General features: G+C 38.4%; 1 protein-coding gene across 1 annotated transcript in view; it reads left to right on the top strand.

The window, feature by feature from the left end:
• LOC126291840 (U11/U12 small nuclear ribonucleoprotein 35 kDa protein-like) overlaps window positions 1-18,338 on the top strand; it is a 37,391-nt gene extending 19,053 nt beyond the window's left edge. Inside the window, exons 4-6 of the mRNA XM_049985555.1 lie at window positions 3,688-3,901; window positions 8,022-8,147; window positions 15,235-18,338. Of these exons, the coding sequence (XP_049841512.1) occupies window positions 3,688-3,901; window positions 8,022-8,116 (309 nt within the window). The 3' untranslated portion in view covers window positions 8,117-8,147; window positions 15,235-18,338. The remainder of the gene's footprint in view (window positions 1-3,687; window positions 3,902-8,021; window positions 8,148-15,234) is intronic.
• Window positions 18,339-19,249: the final 911 nt, after the last annotated feature.

Here is a 19,249-nt window from a genome sequence, read left to right as displayed (position 1 = left end):
GGCATCTACCTGTGAACCTCTTGTCTATGGCCCTCTGAGTCTCGTGGATGAATAGTATGAGTTGGGTTTTACACGATCGTCTTTTTCGAAAAACATGCTGCTTCCTAGTCTCCAGAAAAGTTATTACACTTGAACATAATATATGTTCCAAAATTCTATAACTGATCGATGTTAGAGATATAGGTCTATAGTTCTGCACATCTGTTCGACGTCTGTTCTTGTAAAATTGGAATGTCCGGTGCCTTTTTCCAATCGTTTGGAACGCTACGCTCTTGTAGAGACCTATGGTACACCGCTGCATGAAGAGGAGCTAGTTCCTTCGCACACTCTATGTAAAATCCAACTGGTATCCCATCAGGTCCAGCGGCCTTTCCTCTTTTGAGCAATTTTAATTGTTTTCTAATCCTCTGTCATCTATTTCGATATTTACCATTTTGTCATCTGTGCAACAATCTAGAGGAGAGTAGTCTTCCTCTGTGAAACAGCTTTGGAAAAAGACATTTAGTATTTTATTTAGTCTGTCATTCTCTGTTTCAGTACCATTTTGGTCACAGAGTGTCTGCATATTTTGTTTTGATCCACCTACCGCTTTGACATGAGACCAAAATTTCTTAGGATTTCCTGCCAAGTCAGTACATAGAACTTTACTTTCAAGTTCATTGAATGCCTCTTGCGTAGCCCTCCTCACACTACATTTCTCTTCGTGTAATTTTTGTTTGTCTGCAAGGCTTTGGCTATGTTTATGTTTGCTGTGATGTTCCCTTTGCTTCTGTAGCAGTTTTCTAACTTGGTTGTTGCATCACAGTGGCTCTTTTGCATTTTTTACGATCTTGCTTGGCACATACTCATCGAATGCATATTGCAATTTGAGTTTCGGTTGACAAGTCGAATTGGATTTAACACCACATAATGCACAGATTGTAATACAAGGTAGTAAGGTAGGCTGCCTCATGAAACAGCATGTCATTGTCCAAATGTACAGGTAAATTGAGGAGATACAGTGTATCAAGGTTTTTAAATGTGCTATGTCTTCATTTTATTCTATAAATTTATTATTGTTTTAATGGTAGAAATATTACTTCTCATCTGTTCTGTGTATCTGATGATTCCGGGGATGGCTGAGGCCAAACCCATTGAGGCGTATATGAAGTCTCCATGGGTTGTCAGCCGAGTAGCGTCGTCATCTCGTAGCAACATTTCAATGGAATGCGTCTCCATCATCTTCAGGCCAGAAACGTTGCTACGAGACGACGACACTACTCGACTGACAACCCATGGAGACTTCATATATGAAATTTATTGTGAAAGCCTGCACTCACATATAACATTAAGACGTGTGTGTTGTTTTTTAATAAAGCAAGTAGTATGTTTCATATGCTCTCTCTCTCTCTCTCTCTCTCTCTCTCTCTCTCTCTCTCTCTCTCTCTCTCTCCCCCCCCCTCCCCCCCTGTCCTCCTCTCTCTCCCCCTCTCCTCTCTCTCTCTCTCTCTCTCTCTCTCTCTCTCTCTCTCTCTCTCTCTCTCTTTTTTTTTTTAAAGTAGAGTTGGGGAGTCTCGTGTGGATGTCCTGTCATATTTGTGAAATTAAAAAAAAAAATTTGAAAAAAGGGGGGGAGGGGCAAGGAATCACAAACATGTAATGTGACAGGATGTGAGGAGTGTATTTTGTTTGTTTCATTATCTTTTCTTTTTGGTTTTTCTCTTCTTCCTTTTCTGCTTTCTTCATAGTTCTTTTTTGCACTACTGTTCCACTTCTAATTTCTCTACCTCTCAATCTAACTTTACTTCTCCTCAACCTCTATTCTGATTGCCTGTTAGCTGGAATTGGCACAGTATGTGTAATATCTTTGACTTCCAAATGCCTCTTGAAGCCACAACCTTAATCTTTTCACCTCCTCGTCTACGTAACAGATTTGCCCCTCTCAGCCTGGAGTCTGAATGAGCTGCTCCTCCTATCCAACTTTCCCCAGCCTATAACTTTTTTATCAAGTGCAATGATTTTCACTTCACAGGTACCAACAATTTATTTTTTATTTATTGCAGTTTCAAATATTACTACTCATCTTCAAGCAGAAGTTTCAATTGCAAATATTCCCACAGGCATAAATACAGCTTCCTTGATGAGTGTTCACTCTGCAGCCAAGCATGGGCTGATTTGAAACTTCCCTGCAGGTTAAAACTTTGTGTCAGATCTGGAACCTTTTCCTTTTGCAGACAAGTGCTGTGTTCACTGACTGAACAATCACCTCACTTTCATGAAAAGACGTTGATCATTTACGACTCTTGCTTGACGAAGAAAATCTTCCCTGTCATAAATGGAAGCAATCCAAAATACATTGGCTGGTACACTCACAACTAAATTAACTACATACAGGCAGAAAATCAATACAGATAACTTCATTCTGAAGAACCCAGCAACAAGGAGTTTAAACTTAAAAACACATGGATGAAAGAAAGAAGTGGGGCCCAAAGTGAAAGAGTGAGGAAATGCTAAGTAATGGTTCACGTGCTCTGTAGAAGGTGAATAAATATAGCTGTTAGAGCAAACATCAATGGAGTACAAACGGTGTCAAAGTCAAAAGGCACTTGAATAATCACAAAATCATATAAAAATCGTGATAGTCACTTATTTTGGTTAAATCTACAGTCGAGATCACCATCACATTTCAGTATTATGATCAGTTTCATCTTATTTTAAAGCCATCTTCAGGTTTCTTTGGACCCCTTATGGCTGATGCAGCTCCACAGTTTTTCACGTGATACCATGATCATGCACTGTAACAGTATATGATCTTGGTATCATGTGAAAAACTTGGCCAGCACCAGCCATAGGGGGTACAACGAAACCTGAAGATGGCTTTAAAATAAGCCGAAACCGGTCATAATAAACAGATGTTATTGCGATATCGAGTATTAATTTGACCACCAGATTGCTGCACTCCACGTACATTGTTGTCTAAATTTATGAGTCACGTATTTCTTAGTTCACACAGTTCCACTTGTCAGCTGCTAAACTAATGTGATAGATGTACATTGTGGAAACAATTGCAAATCTGAATCATTAAACTGCAAGAAATATGTTACTCTCAAGTTTTCTACTTGAAAATTGAACCCATGATGCATAAGATTATTGTGTCCCCTCTCTGTCCATGAAGAGGGAACTACTAGTTCTGAAAGATAAGTGTAGTTATCTTCTGCTTTTCAGTTGTATATTGACAGGACTTGAACTTAATATCCTACAGGGAGGTAAATGCCAGACACCCATTCTGTTTTCTTGTAATTTTACAGTTTTGTTATTTAAATTTTCCTTTTAATGTAATTAATATGACCTTTCTTTTCTTTTACCATGGCAAAGAAATTTTATAGGTTAACAAAAGGGGGAGGGTGGGAGTGTGTTTTCAGCTTTTTAAAAAATTTAATTTATGTTCATGTTAGCATGACTTCTACCATCTTTTTTTTTCCTCTGATGGTTCTTTGTACTGAAAGTGTGCGTTCCAAACTGCAGCTGTTAGATTTTTTTCCTTTTGGAACTTGATGGGATTATCCCACTAAATTTCATTATTATTTTGTGAGGCCTCAGTGCTCTAAAATTAGTCAATTGAACAGGTATTAATATTTGAATGTAATGGACAGTACTGCACTTTGTTTATCTTCCCATAACTAAAACTCTCTGTTTTTTCTTTCCTAGAAATTTTCAAAGTTTGGAACGATTCGGAATTGTCGACTTGTTAATGATATCGTCACAGGAGCTTTCAAGGGTTATGCATTTATCGAGTTCAAGCACGAGAGAGATGCTGTGTATGCATATGGCAAAGCAAAGGGTCTTCTTATCCAGGGGAAGGAGGTCCTTGTTGATTATGAGCAGGAGAGAATTCTTCCAGGATGGGTTCCACGACGTTTGGGTAAGATGGCAGCATAGTATGGTCTTTCACTAATTTGTTGTCTAAATGGGAACTGTCTCACTGGTGATGGTTTTAACTTTGTACTTAACCTTCTGCAGGCGTTGTGTTCTCCACACCAAGATTGGGCACTGTGTATCAAATTGATCACATCACTTTTTCACTTTCTTTTTTTAATTTCAGTAATTGAAACCATTATTAATGACAGATATCTTTACAGAAAGGCAACGGTGACATTAAGAGCACAACAACAACAGAAATATTAGTTATCACTGTTGGACTATGGTAATAAATAAGTAATTTTACTGCAGTCAGAGCAAAAAGTTTAATGTGTATTGAACCGAATGGCTTACGACACATTTTGTGACAATAATATATCTCAGTCTTTTCTTTATTGTGCAAATATTTCACCTTTTATTCATGACCACAGTTCTATTTTCTTCATTTCTTCTTTCATCATTTTCTTCTTCGTCGTCACATGTTGGCCTATATGCTTTAGCCCCTGCTGAAGATCTATGTGAATTCTTGAGCTGTCCAGACTTTTTCCAGCTAAATGAAGCAAAGCTAATGCATTGGGTAATCATTTCAGTAATCCTTTTCTTCTGAAAAAATTTTTGTGTTTGCAAAAATAAATTGCTTGTGCATTGGTTCTATTCATATTGATTGTTGCCAAAAATTTAATGGTGAGCCAATGGTGAACATTTCTTGCAACATTGCATGAAATGGTCAACTTATCTGTACCCTCAGCTCCACCTTTGGTGATATTGTATAATGTTGCTATGGATGACTTCTTATTATCTTCTATGGCTGCATTTGTTGACTTATTCTCATGCAGGTGTGATGCCAGAATTACATGTCACTTTTTTTAACAACATACGATGGTTGTCCAGAAAGTAATGTACTGCATTTTTTTTCTCAGCCTCAAACAATGCTATGAATGTGAAATGTTATGTATGCATTATTTGAAGTCTCCTGAGTGAGTGTGCCAAGTTTCCGTCACTTCTGACAGCTAGCGTAGCTGTAGAAGAGTTTCAGAATGGCGTTTGTATGTGATGTACGAGGTGCATTCAAGTTCTAAGGCCTCCGATTTTTTTTCTCCGGACTGGAAAGAGATAGAAACATGCGCATTGTTTTAAAATGAGGCTGCATTCATTGTCAATACGTCCCAGAGATGGCAGTACCGTACGGCAGATGGAATTTTACCGCCAGCAGCGAGAAAGAGAACTGCTTTAAATACTTAAAATGGTGACTTTTCCTTACTTAAACAGCGTGCAGTCATTCGTTTTCTGAATTTGCGTGGTGTGAAACCAATTGAAATTCATCGACAGTTGAAGGAGACATGGTGATGGGAGTTATAGATGTGTCGAAAGTGTGTTCGTGGGTGCGACAGTTTAATGAAGGCAGAACATTGTGTGACAACAAACCGAAACAACCTCAGACTCGCACAAGCCAGTCTGATGACATGATCGAGAAAGTGGAGAAAATTGTTTTGGGGATCACCAAATGACTGTTGAACAGATCGCCTCCAGAGTTGGCATTTCTGTGGGTTCTGTGCACACAATCCTGCATGATGACCTGAAAATGCGAAAAGTGTCATCCAGGTGGGTGCCACAAATGCTGACGGACGACCGCATGGCTGCCCGTGTGGCATGTTGCCAAGCAATGTTGACGCGCAACGACAGCATGAATGGGACTTTCTTTTCGTCGGTTGTGTCAATGGATGAGATGTGGATGCCATTTTTCAATCCAGAAACAAAGCGCCAGTCAGCGCAGTGGAAGCACACAGATTCATCGCCACCAAAAAAATTTCTGGTAACCGCCAGTGCTGAAAAATTGATGGTGTCCATGTTCTGGGACAGCGAGGGCGTAATCCTTACCCATTGTGTTCCAAAGGGCACTACGGTAACAGGTGCAACCTACAAAAATGTTTTGAAGAACAAATTCCTTCCTGCACTGCAACAAAAATGCCCGGGAAGGGCTGCACGTGTGATGCTACACCAATACAACGCACCCGCACATCAAGCTAATGTTACGCAACAGTTTCTTTGTGATAACAACTTTGAAGTGATTCCTCATGCTCCCTACTCACCTGACCTGGCTCCTAGTGACTTTTGGCTTTTTCCAACAATGAAAGACACTCTCCATGGCCACACATTCACCAGCCGTGCTGCTATTGCCTCAGCGATTTTCCAGTGGTCAAAACAGACTCCTACAGAAGCCTTCACCGCTGCCATGGAATCATGGCGTCAGCATTGTGAAAAATGTGTACGTCTGCAGGACTATTACGTCGAGAAGTAAAGCCAGTTTCATCGATTTCGGGTGAGTAGTTAATTAGAAAAAAAATCGGAGGCCTTAGAACTTGAATGCACCTCATATGTTACAAGCAATGTGCTGTCATTGAATATATCACTGCAGAGAAAGAAACTGTGGGGAATATTCACAAATGCTTGTGCAAAGTCTGTGGAGCATCTGCTGTCAACAGAAGCACAGTTAGTCGCTGGGCATGGAGTGTGAGGTCATCAGAAGGTGGTTCAGCAGAGCTCCACGATTTGCAGTGTTCAGGCAGCATTGCAACATATTTGCCCCTCTGTGCTGCACATAACTTCATGTCCTGGCAAGCTAGGGGTAGCAACTGTGTTGTCCACATTTTTAAAGTTATTTAGCTACATTTAGGGGACGGCCACACACCCATATCATCACCCAGTCAATCGGCATACTGACAACACAGAAATTTAAATAATTGCTGGTAGGATTGTGACTGGTGATAAATTTAAATACAATTCACATCTCAGATGAATTGTATTTAAAAATAAATAAAGGTTATTAAATAGTTTAAGTTCCTGAATGCAATTGTTGACAGAACAAAATGCTTTACATCAGATTGCTAAGAACAGCACACCACGTTAAGTTTAAGATATGTATCAAAAATATAATAGGAATCCACAGCGACAATTCAGATGTCAAGGTCCTAACCAGGGTAATTGGCAAAAAATTTACAAGTCCCACTCAGGTTAACTCACAGTCCAACTCTAGTTAAGTGAAGAGAAGTGCAAGCTCAGCATTTGCTCTGGAGAATCAGAGGCCCACCTATGTTAATTAGCAAACATTTGCTAGCTCAACCCTTGCTCACATGAGAAGATTTCTGGTGAGCTGACGAAAATATTCTAAGTTCAGTGCTGGCATACACGAAATCTGTCAGGCTCTGACTAGACTTCTCAGTGAATATCACAAGTCCACAGTGCTGTATTATGAAATATTACATGCCCCCTGACTGTCCTAAGAATAAGTTCACAATGCTGTTGCTGGAAATTACTGTAAATTCCTGAAATGGAACTCTGAAATTTTAATTAACACTTATATGAAGGTACTGATTCGTCGCACATTCAAGAGTAGGTCTGTCCCATACGGCGACCAACAACAGTGTCCTGAGCCAAGATGGCGGTGGGCATTTTGTAGACTGCAATGTAGATTGGATAACTATCTCCATAGATGTAATGAAGTGCCTTAGTTCAGGAAGACATTGGACCTTGGGTGCTAGCAATTTAATTTATAAATTGTAGTTTGGTTTTTGTTTGGCCTGAAGTGTAGTTACAGTGTACCTGGCTCTCTCATTGGGTGCTACTATTAACAATTTGTTATCATTGGTAACAGTCCATCTGGTGACAATATTCAGTAGTCAGATCACTTGAGCTTGTAATCTTGGTTGTCATAAATATTTAAGTGTTTCTTCTGAATATTTCTCTATTTCTAAGGCAGCCTAATACCACATCTTAAATTGTGGTGGTAAAATAAGTGCAATGAAATTTATAATTTAATACTTGGCTGTTTTTTTTTCTGAGTATGTCATGATTTCTGAGGTTGTGGTTAGATTTGGAGTTAACAGAACAGCTTAAACAAATTACCAGCTAACTTCATTTATGAAGGAAAGGAAATTACAAATGGGCAAGGTCAGTGGTTACCCAAGTCTTGCCTGATTCATCGTGTTACTTTTGTCTCTTTCGCTGCACAAACAGTTATCAACTGCAGCATATAACAGAAAATCCAGGTACATAGTGAGTACACTTTTATCTCCATTTGTACTGTCACTGAAAATACTCTACAGAAGATGTATATTATCTACAAGGTGGAGGTTTTGGTGGCAAGAAGGAATCTGGGCAGCTGAGGTTCGGCTGTCGAGATCGTCCATTCCGAAAGCCCTACACAATGTTAGATGTCTAACATTCGTGTTGGTTAACCTTCAGACTGCCAGGTAAGTGCTCTGCAAAAGTAACATGTAATATAATCTTTGCTTTGCCATTTTTTAAATGTTACCGATTCACATTTATGGTCCACATTTCTGGTTATTCGCATGGCCAAAATTGCTTAACATCACGGCACAGTTAAATAGCCCCTATGTTTGAAGGACCATTTCTCACATTTTGAACTTCAAAAGAAAGAAAGATAAAGCTCAAAGAATACTTAATTAACAAAAAAGCAGTAAAATGCATCATAGATTCAACTTTTGTCTTCCATAGAGTTTTTCGTACAGGACAAATTTTAGGGATGTGTAAGAAGGCAAGGTATACATAAACTAACTAAAGCACCTGTTGGTGTAACCATTTTGATGACGCTCATGAAGACATTAAAGGAGATGAGCACCATTGATGTCCAAGCACATAATCTACTAACAAAATTGTGGAAAAACTGAAAGCAGTGATTACAAATGATCACCAAATCACAATGAGAGAAGTTACTGATGATATTGGCATATCAGTTGGCTCATACACAACAAAATTTGTTACAAAATTGTTGAATTTTGAACAAAACAGTAGTGAATGCAGGTTGCTCAGATGTCAGTAGTGGTGGAAAAACTGCAGAAACATGTCATAATATGATGACACATGGGTTTACGGACATGAATTCAAAACTAGGGCTAAACATCATATTCTTAACTGAATTAACAGCATAATCAAAGGAATGTTCATTCCTCAACTAGCTGGTTTCCAACATGGAGATCGTGCTACAGTCAGATACTGAATCTCACTCAACAAACTAAGAATGGTTCCGAACATTGCGAGATAGCTGGAGTTGCATTTGATGACTTAACAGTTGCCTCTAAGACAAGCAGCCAAAGAAAGTTGCTGAAGAAAAGTTACCAGCTCACCAGTGATTGCAAAGTAAAATCCCTCATAGGCACTCTCGTGCAGAAAAGAAGATTCCAGATCTTTCCACAGGGTAAGAAGAGCTGATGATCCATACAAAAGAACAACCTACCTCAAGGTAGTAGTCTCACTCCTCTGCTTCTTAATATTTACACCAATGATCAGTCCTCTATGGAACTCTGCAAGCATTTCTGCTGTGCTGATGATACAGCAGTGGCTGTCCAAGGGAAGACCTTTGAAGATACGGAAGATAAGTTGATGTTGTTATTGGATGTACTTGGCCTTTACTCTGAGGTCAATCGTGTAAGGCCAAATCCCAATAAGACTCTTGTGTGTACATTTCACTTCACGAATAGACAAGCTCAGTGTGAAATGGATATCACGTGGCAAGGGAAATGACTTCAACATTGTCCACCATCTGTATTCCTGGGTGTTACTCTTGACCATACACTGTTCTTCAAGAAACATTACTGTAACACCAGGCTGAAGGTCAGTGGAAGGAACAATATTTTGTGGAATCTCACAGCCACCACATGTGTGTGAGCTGCAGAGGATGCCCCATCTGTCTGGAGTGTGCATGTAGCCATACCAAGCTAGTCGACACTGCAGTCAATGATATTGTCGAGATCTTGTCTATTCGTGAAGTGAAATGTACACACGAGTCTTATTGGGATTTGGCCTTACACGATTGACCTCAGAGTGAAGGCCAAGTATATCCAATAACAACGTCAACTTATCTTCTGTAAGGCTCACCACTGGTGGGAACTCCGGTATCTTAACCTCATCGCCAGATGGAAAAGTATGCTGCCCGTGGATATCCCTGCAAAAGAAGAGATAGCCCCAGGACACAGTTGGCCCTATCCTGTTCAGAGATCACTCAGTCATATTAAAGTTGTCGTGCCCCTTGGCAAGACCAGCATACAAAAATGGGGGAGCCTCCCAACTGATGCAGACCTTTACTGTGAGGTGGAACAGTGCAAGATGCAGCCACTTGCTTATATGCTCTCTACTGGAACAATCTTGCACAACACACAACCTGATTGAGGCAAATAACAAGGCCATCAGAGTTGCTGTGTTCTGGAAATGCTGACCACGTACAGAAATGAATGAATGAACGGCTTAATGCATCTTGCATTATTGCTGCAAGGTTGAACAATCAGTAAGGGGCACTGCTTGTAAGTTCAGCACCATTTGCTTGAAGCAATCTGAAAAATTCCGTGATTTGTGGTGGAACAATTACTGGCTTTTGTACCACAATAATGCACATGCTCACAGTTCATTGCCTGTTCCTAAATTTTTGGGTGAAAACAATACTGTAATAATGCCCAGCTTCCATATTCACCTGACACAGCCATATATAACTTTTTCTGTCCACAAAAATAAAGAAAACATGAACAGATAACTTCTCCGAGCAAGCTAAAAGCTATCTAAAAGATCAAGTTTCTAAGCACTGTAGTATTGTTTGCATAAAAAAATTTATATTTGTTGAAGTAAGATGTTTTTACTTCGCAGGTGATTTGTTTGGAACATAAATCTAATTTGCCACCCATATTCAATATTTGATCAGGCAGTGTTAAAACTTAACTTGGTGTCCAGGGTTCTTTGTCATAAATATAACATGATAAATTTCAATGTGACGTTGGATTTATTCTTCATAGATGTGTCAAAAATACTCACAAATTATGTACAACCATTGTTTCTTTCCAGTCTTCTAGATTGCCTTAAAACAAATTATGTCACTCGTGACTTTAAAACAACTTAAACTGAACTGCACTTGTTCCAAAAACTGTACTGTGCAGACTGTCTCATGTGGACGCAATAATTGTTGAATATATAAAGACATAACAATCCAAAATTACAAATGTGTTATTAAAACAGTTACATTAGTTAACTTACAGTTTACCTATTCACAAATTTTAAGATGTGGCATTATGCCTTACAGAAAGAAGGACAATGTTTAACATAAGCTGAATTTGTATGAGATTTTATTTTTTCACTTAAATGATGATGATGATGACTATATTTTATAAATTATGATTTGTAAACAATTAGCTATAAAGAATAGATTCCTTCTTAATTACATAGTTAAGTTTACTAACATTTACACCAGATCTTGTTCAGGAGTTGAATATTTTAGTTAAGGTTGTTCTGCAATAAGTTGTGGTGTAGTTAGTTACGTGTTCCATAGATCGTGGAATGGTGGTAAGGAATGAAAGAGAACGCCGCCTGGTAGAATTTTGCACAGAGCATAACTTAATCACAGCTAACAATTGGTTCAAGAATCATGAAAAAACGTTGTGTACGTCGAAGAGGCCTGGAGACTTTGGAAAGTTTCACATAGATTATGTAATGGTAAGACAGAGATTTAGGAACTAGGTTTTAAATTGTAAGACATTTCCAGGGGTAGATGTGGTTTCTGACCACAATCTATTGGTTATGAACTGTAGATGAAAACTGAAGAAACTGCAAAAAGGTGGCAATTTAAGGAGATGGGACCTGGATAAACTGAAAGAACCAGAGGTTGTAGTGAGTTAAAAAGAGAGCATTAGGGAACAATTGACAAGAAGGGGGAAAGAAATACACTAGAAAAAGAATGGGTAGCTTTGAGAGATAAAATAGTGAAGGCAGCAGAGAATGAAGCAGGTAAAAAGATGAGGGCTACTAGAAATCATTGAGTAACAGAAGAGATACTGAATTTAATAAAGGATAAAATATAAAAATGCAGTAAATGAAACAGGCAAAAAGGAATACAAATGTCTCAAAAACGAGTTTGACAGGAAATGCAAAATGGTTAAGCAGGGATGGCTAGAGGACAAATGCAAGGATGTAGAGGCATATATCTAGGGGTAAGGTAGATACTGCCTACAGGAAAATTAAAGATACCTGTGGAGAAAAGTGAACCAGTTGTATGAATATCAAGAGCTCAATGGAAAACCAGTTCTAAGCAAAGAAGGGAAAGCATAAATGTGGAAGGAGTACATAGAGGGTCAATACATGGGCAATATACTTGAGGGCAATATTATGGAAATGGAAGAATACCCAGATGAAGATGAAATGGGAGATATGATACTGAAGAGTTTGACAGAGCACTGAAAGGCCCAAGTCGAAACAAGGCCCTGGGAATAGACAACATTCCATTAGAACTACTGATAGCCTTGTGAGAGCCAGCCTGACAAAACTCTACCTTCTGGTGAGCAAGATGTATGAGACAGGCAAAATACCCTCAGACTTCAAGAAGAATATAATAATTCCAGTTCCTAAGGAAGCAGGTGTTGAAAGTTGTGAAAATTACCAAACTATCAGTTTAATAAGTCATGGCTGCAAAATACGAACACGAATTCTTTACAAACTAATGGAAAAACTGATAGAAGCAGACCTAGGGGAAGATAAGTTTGAATTCCATAGAAATGTTGGAACATGTGAGGCAGTGCTGACCCCACGACTTATGTTAGAAGATAGATTAAGGAAAGGCAAACCTAAGTTTCTGGCATTTGTAGACTTGGAGAAAGCTTTCGACAATGTTGACTGGAATACTCTCTTTCAAATTCTGAAGGTGGCAGGGGTCCAATACAGGGAGCAAAAGACTGTCTGCAATTTGTACAGAAACCAGATTATTGTTATAAGAATCGAGGAGGCATGAAAGGGAAGCAATGGTTGGGAAGGAAGTGAGACAGGGTTATAGCCGATCCCCGATGTTGTTGAATCTATAAAGGAAACAAAAGAAAAACTTGGAGTAGAAATTAAAATTCATGGAAGGGAAGTAAAAACTTTAAGGTTCGCCGATGACATTGTAATTCTGTCAGAGACAGCAAAGGACTTGGAAGAACAGTTGAACGGACAGTGTCTTGAAAGGAGGATATGAGATGAACATTAACTAAAGCAAAACGAGAATAATGGAAAGTAGTCAAATTAAATCAGGTGATGCTGAGGGAATTAGATTAGGAAATGAGATTCTTGCAGTAGTAGATGAGTTTTGCTATTTGGGGAGCAAAATAATTGATGATGGTTGAATTAGGGAGGATATAAAATGTAACGGCAAGAAAAGCGTTTCTGAAGAAGATAAATTTGTTAACATTGAGTATAGATTTAAGTGTCCGGAAGTCTTTTCTGAAATTATTTGTATGGAATGTAGCCATTTATGGAAGTGAAATGTGGTCGATAAATAATTTAAACAAGAAGAGAATATATGCTCTGAGGATCAGATGTGTAGATCACATAACTAATGAGGAGGTATTGAATAGAATTCGGAAGAAGAGGAATTTGTGGCACAACTTGACTAGAAGAAGGTATCGTTTGGTAGGACACTTTCTGAGGCCTCAAGGGATACCAATTTAGTATTGGAGGGAAGTGTTGGAGGTAAAAATTGTAGAGGGAGACCAAGCGAGGAATACACTGGGCAGATTCAGGATGATGTAGGTTGCAGTAGATACTTGGAGATGAAGAGACTTACACAGCATAGAGTAGCGTGGAGAGCTGCATCAAACCAGTATCTGGACTGAAGACGACAACAACAACAACGGATCATTTGAATGATTCTCTCTCTTGCTTGACTACCTGTCAGACATTTTATGGTATTGGGGAAATGACAAAAAAAAAATATTGTTGCATATTGAACTCCTTTTTGAGCCACTGACAGAACTAATATTAGGTAATTTTTCCCTCTAGTGTTGTAGGTATAGACATCACTATTCTTCTCAAATTAGGATGCATTACTTGTGATGAATTTCATTAGCAAATTTAAAATTCCTTGCTCCTTGCAGAGGTACGTACATGATGTCTGTGGGTGACTCTGCATGTTATTCTTACTGCTCGCTTTTATGCAATCACTAGTTTCTTGTAAGTTATGAGTTAACCCAGACAATTATTCTGTAAGATGCTGTAATGTGGAAGTGCACAAAATGTGTTATGAGGTTGGTACATTTGTTTGCAGTATTAACAATTAGAGCTGAACTGAATTGTTTAAGATTCTCAGTGACATGCTTCTCTAAGTTTTCATCAGTATGTACAACCAGAAATTTAGAGCATTCTATCCTATTTACTATCTCCTGCTCACATGCTACGACAGTTGTTGGTATCATTATTTGTTGTACAGAACTGAATGTAGTGTGTTTTTTCAAAATTTAGGACATTCCATTTTCAGTGAGCCACATAATAATTATTTGAGGAATGTCATTTACCTACTGTTCTGTTGCTTTCTCTCTAATGGGATTTATTGTAACACTAGTATCATCTGCAAAACGTACCTGTTTTGCTTGTTAAGTACTAAGTAGATGGTCAAACAAATATAGGGAGTAGGGGAGGACCCAAAATTGAACCCTGTGTAACTCCCTTTGTGACTTTTCCCCAGTCACTAAAATTATATGCCTTTCCGACATGTCTGAATTATTCAGCACAACCTTCTGCATTGTGTTTGTTAAGTATGATTCAAATCAGCTATGTATAAAGCCTTCAGTTCCATGAAACTTGAGATTTTCTAGGAGAGTAAGATGATCCATGCACTCAAATGCCTTGGGAAGATCACAAAAAATACCAACTGGTGATGTATTATTTAAGTCTTTTTACCATTTGATGAGTGGCTTTATGAATAGCATTCTTATTCTAGCAATCCTTCTGAGATCCAGAATGTCATATGATAAGTAAATACTTTCCAATGAAGTGTGCGACCACTCTTGAGTATGGTTTATTTTTATGTTGTGAAAAAAGATGGATACTACTGAAAAGGTGGAATATTACCGTACTAAAGTTTAAAAATGATAACCCCCTTTATAGGAACATAGATTCACTACAAAATTGAAATAATAAACTTTTAAATTAGTGTTTCAGCCAGACACAGTCTCATGATAAATTATTAACATTTTGTGGAACTGACAGTCACATAGTATTTAATATAGGTGAGCATACAATTCATAATTCTTTCATACAATATTAAAAGTAAATGTGGAATGTACTCTCATAATAATATCAACATCACAATAAAGTGTATGAGAGTTCTTCCCTGAAAAGATGTATAATTTGTTTTAACACAAATCTCAATCTGTTACATTATAAGCTCCAGAAGAGTTTCATGGACTGAAAAAACGGCTGGCATAAGTGTATAAACAGCTTTCTGCATAGACTGTGAATTAGCACATAACTCTAAGGCTGTTCATGTAAACACTTAATTGGTTACTTCTTTTATTTATTTTCGGTTCACAGGAAGAAGTGTGTGGAAGGATTGTGTCTACATTGAAGAGTGTACATGATCTCTCTTGTTCCCATTAATATTGGGCAACTTGGAAATTTCTGTTGAATTTTGTGAAGCAGCTGTAAAAGTGATAGTTTTGTGATATTTGCACAAGGTGGTGTTACTAAATTGGTGCCAGTACAGTGAAGCATTATAAAAACACATCACCCAGTTAAGCAGTCATGTTTTGGAAATCGTAACGCCAAGAAGAAGAAAAAAATGATGATGATGTTTCTATTCAGTTTTTAAACATCTGATAAGTCATAAGTTGTGCTCTTTGAGCATTATGTAACATTATAACCTCAGTTAAAACATAGTAGCCGCATTGACAGAAGTGATGGAAAAAGTTGGTTATAGAATTATTATGTAGAAGTAATGAAATGTGTTGCGGTAGAATGGCAGTGTTGGTGATGTTTTATTGTGTGCCTGGGGGGAGGGGAAGAAGGGGTTCCATCAGATGTTCTACAGAAACTTCCCAAAATTTTATCAGGGCATCTGCTCATCATCTTCAGGTAATGATACTTTGGCACTGTCTGCTGGTGGAAGGCCCTAAGACAGCACTTCAATGTCACTGCTAAAAACACATTGCAAAAAGAAAAATGGGGGAACATGTACATAGTGATGGTTTTTAGCACATACATAACAGCACATTTTGTTCAAAGTAATGGAAATAGTCTGTCATGTGAGATATTGCAAAGTGTTGGTCCTCCTGCTCCTTTTGTTAATTCACAAACCACTGTTGATACAATATCAACAGGTGCAAGGTCATTTACCATGTCTGTTAGTTAAATTATGTGTAGGGCGTTGTGTGGCCAGCGTTATTGCTCTGATAATGCTGTCCCGGAAGGACGTAGCAGTAGCGAGGGACAAGAAACTTGCTGTATTTGTGTGTTCAGCACTTTTTATCCAGGATTTCCAGCTTTTTATAAAGCAGAGTTGGGACATCCCTACACTGAAAAAGTGTGATTTTTTTTTAGCTAACATCTCTAAACCTATAATTTACACACACAGGTGTAAAATTGAAACATATTGTACAATTAGAGTTTTATTTTCAATCCTTAAAGTGTTATGACAACACAAAAGGTATAATCTAGGCAAGTTTGAATTGCAGCAAAGTACTGCATATTACGTTCTAGATATTTCTGGTTGCTTTTCAACTTCCTTAGTAGGTCATTCTCTTTTTCCCTGCCGAGAAACCAATGGAAATGCTGGCATAGTAATGACTAGTTGTCCTTCACCATTAATTCAGCTTCTAATGTTGTCATTGACTAACAGTTCAGCAGCATTAGGATGAAATACTGATAACGTGAAACAGACATCTGTAAACAGGTTCTTATAGTTTATATGACAGTGAAATGCTGTGCCAATGTCTCATTATTTCAGCTTACAAAGGCTCCCTTCCTCATACTTGAGAAAAGTGCTTAATTGCACAAATTCTTTGAACATCAAATCGTCATCAACATGAAATTTTTATTGATATGTCCTTTCTAATCTTCTATGTTAACAAAAATGGTTTGAAAGCTTGGTTTAAATTTTCTCCAAAATCAAAATGTTTGTCAATGTAGTCTACAATAGGCTGCAAGTAATGAGCTGCACTCAGTGGTGCAGAATGTTCATTATAAGTGTTCCAACGATGTTTATTAAAAGCTGATAAATGCCAAATGCAAAGGACAACTCATTTTGAGTTACAATTTCTTTTTCTTTTCTTTTTTACGGGCACTTCATTACTTTCACTGACTTATGATAAATTCATTTGTGAAAATGTTTTTTGTTGTTGTGGTCTTCAGTTTGATGCAGCTCTCCATGCTAGTCTATCGTTTGCAAACTTTTTCATATCCAAATAACTATTTCAACCTACACCCATTTGAACCTGCTTGCTTTATTCAACCCTTGGCCTTCCTTTGCAGTTTTTACCCCAGCCCCACTTCCCTCCAGTACTAAACTGATAATACCTTGATGTCTCAGAATATGTCCTATCAAATGACCCCTTCTTTTAGTCAGGTTGTGGTGCAAGTTTTTTTCCTACCGAGTGATGTTCAGTACCTCCTCATTATTTACACAAGCTACCCATGTACTCTTCAGCATTCATTTCAAGCAACACATAAAAACAAAATAGATACGGCTCATCACTTGATGGATAAAGTGGTCCCATCTCTCAGAGATTTGTGGGGAGTAGTGCAGGATGATACAAAGAAATGGGGAAGTCCATGTTCGTCAATCCATCCTCACTCAGCATCTTTACAGTTGCACAGTTTAAGTGTTCAAAGAATGTTGGTACAGGACTTCCAATGTCACCTACATGAGTTGCAGATTGTCCAGGAACTGAAGTGCAGAAATCATGTTATGTGATGACAATTCTGTAAATTAATGCTTCAAATGGTGAACAAGGACAAGGAGTTTGCTAACAAGGAGTGGATGTCGGACAAAGCCCATTTCCACCTCAAAGGATTTGCTAGCAAACAAAATTCTAGATACTGATCACAAGACAATCCCATGGAGCTGCACCTGCATCCATTGTATTGCACAGCAACAAAGTTACTGTGTGGTGTGTTGGGTCACCATATGATGCAAAAGCCCTTGTTTTTTTTTTTGAGGACAAGAATGGTCATGCAATTACAGTCACATTGAATTGCTATGTCGTCCAGCTTGAAACCTTTGTTATGCAACAACTTTAGAGATTTGCAGACATTATTGAGACAAGCTGGTTTCAACATCACACACAGCACAAATATCAATAGCTGCTGTACACCAATAGTTTGGAGAATGTGCAATTTCGAGAACTGGTGACATTCAGTGGCCTCCCAGATCCCCTGATCTGTCAGCTTGTTATTCCTTTTAGTGTTCCTTAGTTGACCTGATACAATTGAAGAATTGAAAGCCAAGGTCCAAGAAGCAATTGCCAAAATTTTAGTTGAGATGTTACATCATGCAATGAAGAAAATAATGAAGAGACTGCAGTATGTTTGCGTAGAGAAGCAGCTCATCTGCAAGATTTCATCTTTAAAAATTAATTGTACTGATTGTATTATAAAATGGCATTATTTTTGTAATTAAAAGACATAAATATATTTTTTAATTTTGTTTCATTAAATTATTTACGTTTCAAAATTTCCCAATTTCTTTAAATTGTGTGGTACCTAGGCACCACACAAAGAACAATGTCCACACGTGGTCAAGGAACACATCTGATTACCGATTAAGCAAGTACAAACAAACACACAAAATAATCTTGAAATTCATGTTTCCAACGAAGTCTCAGGCTGGTGTGATTGGCACTGGATAAAGGCACAGTGTGGTAGAAAATGCAAGTTGATTACCCGATTGCAGAGCAAAGCATGGTAGGCACCACACAAAGAACAATGTTCAGCCACACAAAGAACAATGTTCAGTCACGGTCAAGGAACACATCTGATTACTGATTACGCAACTACAAAAAAACACAGAAAATAGTCTCGAAATTCATAAGTTTCCAATGAAGTCTCAGGCTGGTGTGATTGGCACTGGATAAAGGCGCAGTGCAGTGGAACAAGCAGACGCCAAGCGAGGTGGCAATCTCGTCCTCGAGTTTCAGCGGCATAGTGATATTCCAATGCGAGGTGTGGAATTAATAATCTTTGGCAGAAGATGTGACGTGAAACACCCTCTACACAGCCAGCTACATAGTAGGAGTAGAGATGGCAGGTCTGTGGAGGCAAGGTTTCAGCTTCGTTACAGGTTGACAGCCTTGTGGCCACGTTTGACAGCTGAAAGCCCATGTGTTGGCCTGTGTGAATCACTTGTGCCTTTGACTTTAGGACCGGTGGCAGCACCTGCGGGGTGTGGCACTAAGAGCACATGAAATAACACTGTTGTGGAAGTGGCGGGGGTTGCAGTGCAGGGTGTTGATGATGTCATCCAGTGTATTTTTTTCTTTCAATGAAATATAGTGTTTTCATCCAAGAAAGTTACGTTTTGTCTTTACAGAGTATTGCACTTGATGTAAAGGGT

The sequence above is a fragment of the Schistocerca gregaria genome, chromosome 9 (assembly GCF_023897955.1).
Source record: "Schistocerca gregaria isolate iqSchGreg1 chromosome 9, iqSchGreg1.2, whole genome shotgun sequence".
NCBI classification, from domain to species: domain Eukaryota; kingdom Metazoa; phylum Arthropoda; class Insecta; order Orthoptera; family Acrididae; genus Schistocerca; species Schistocerca gregaria.
Note: the sequence above shows the minus strand (reverse complement) of the source record. Positions and strands in the feature narration are given on the sequence as shown.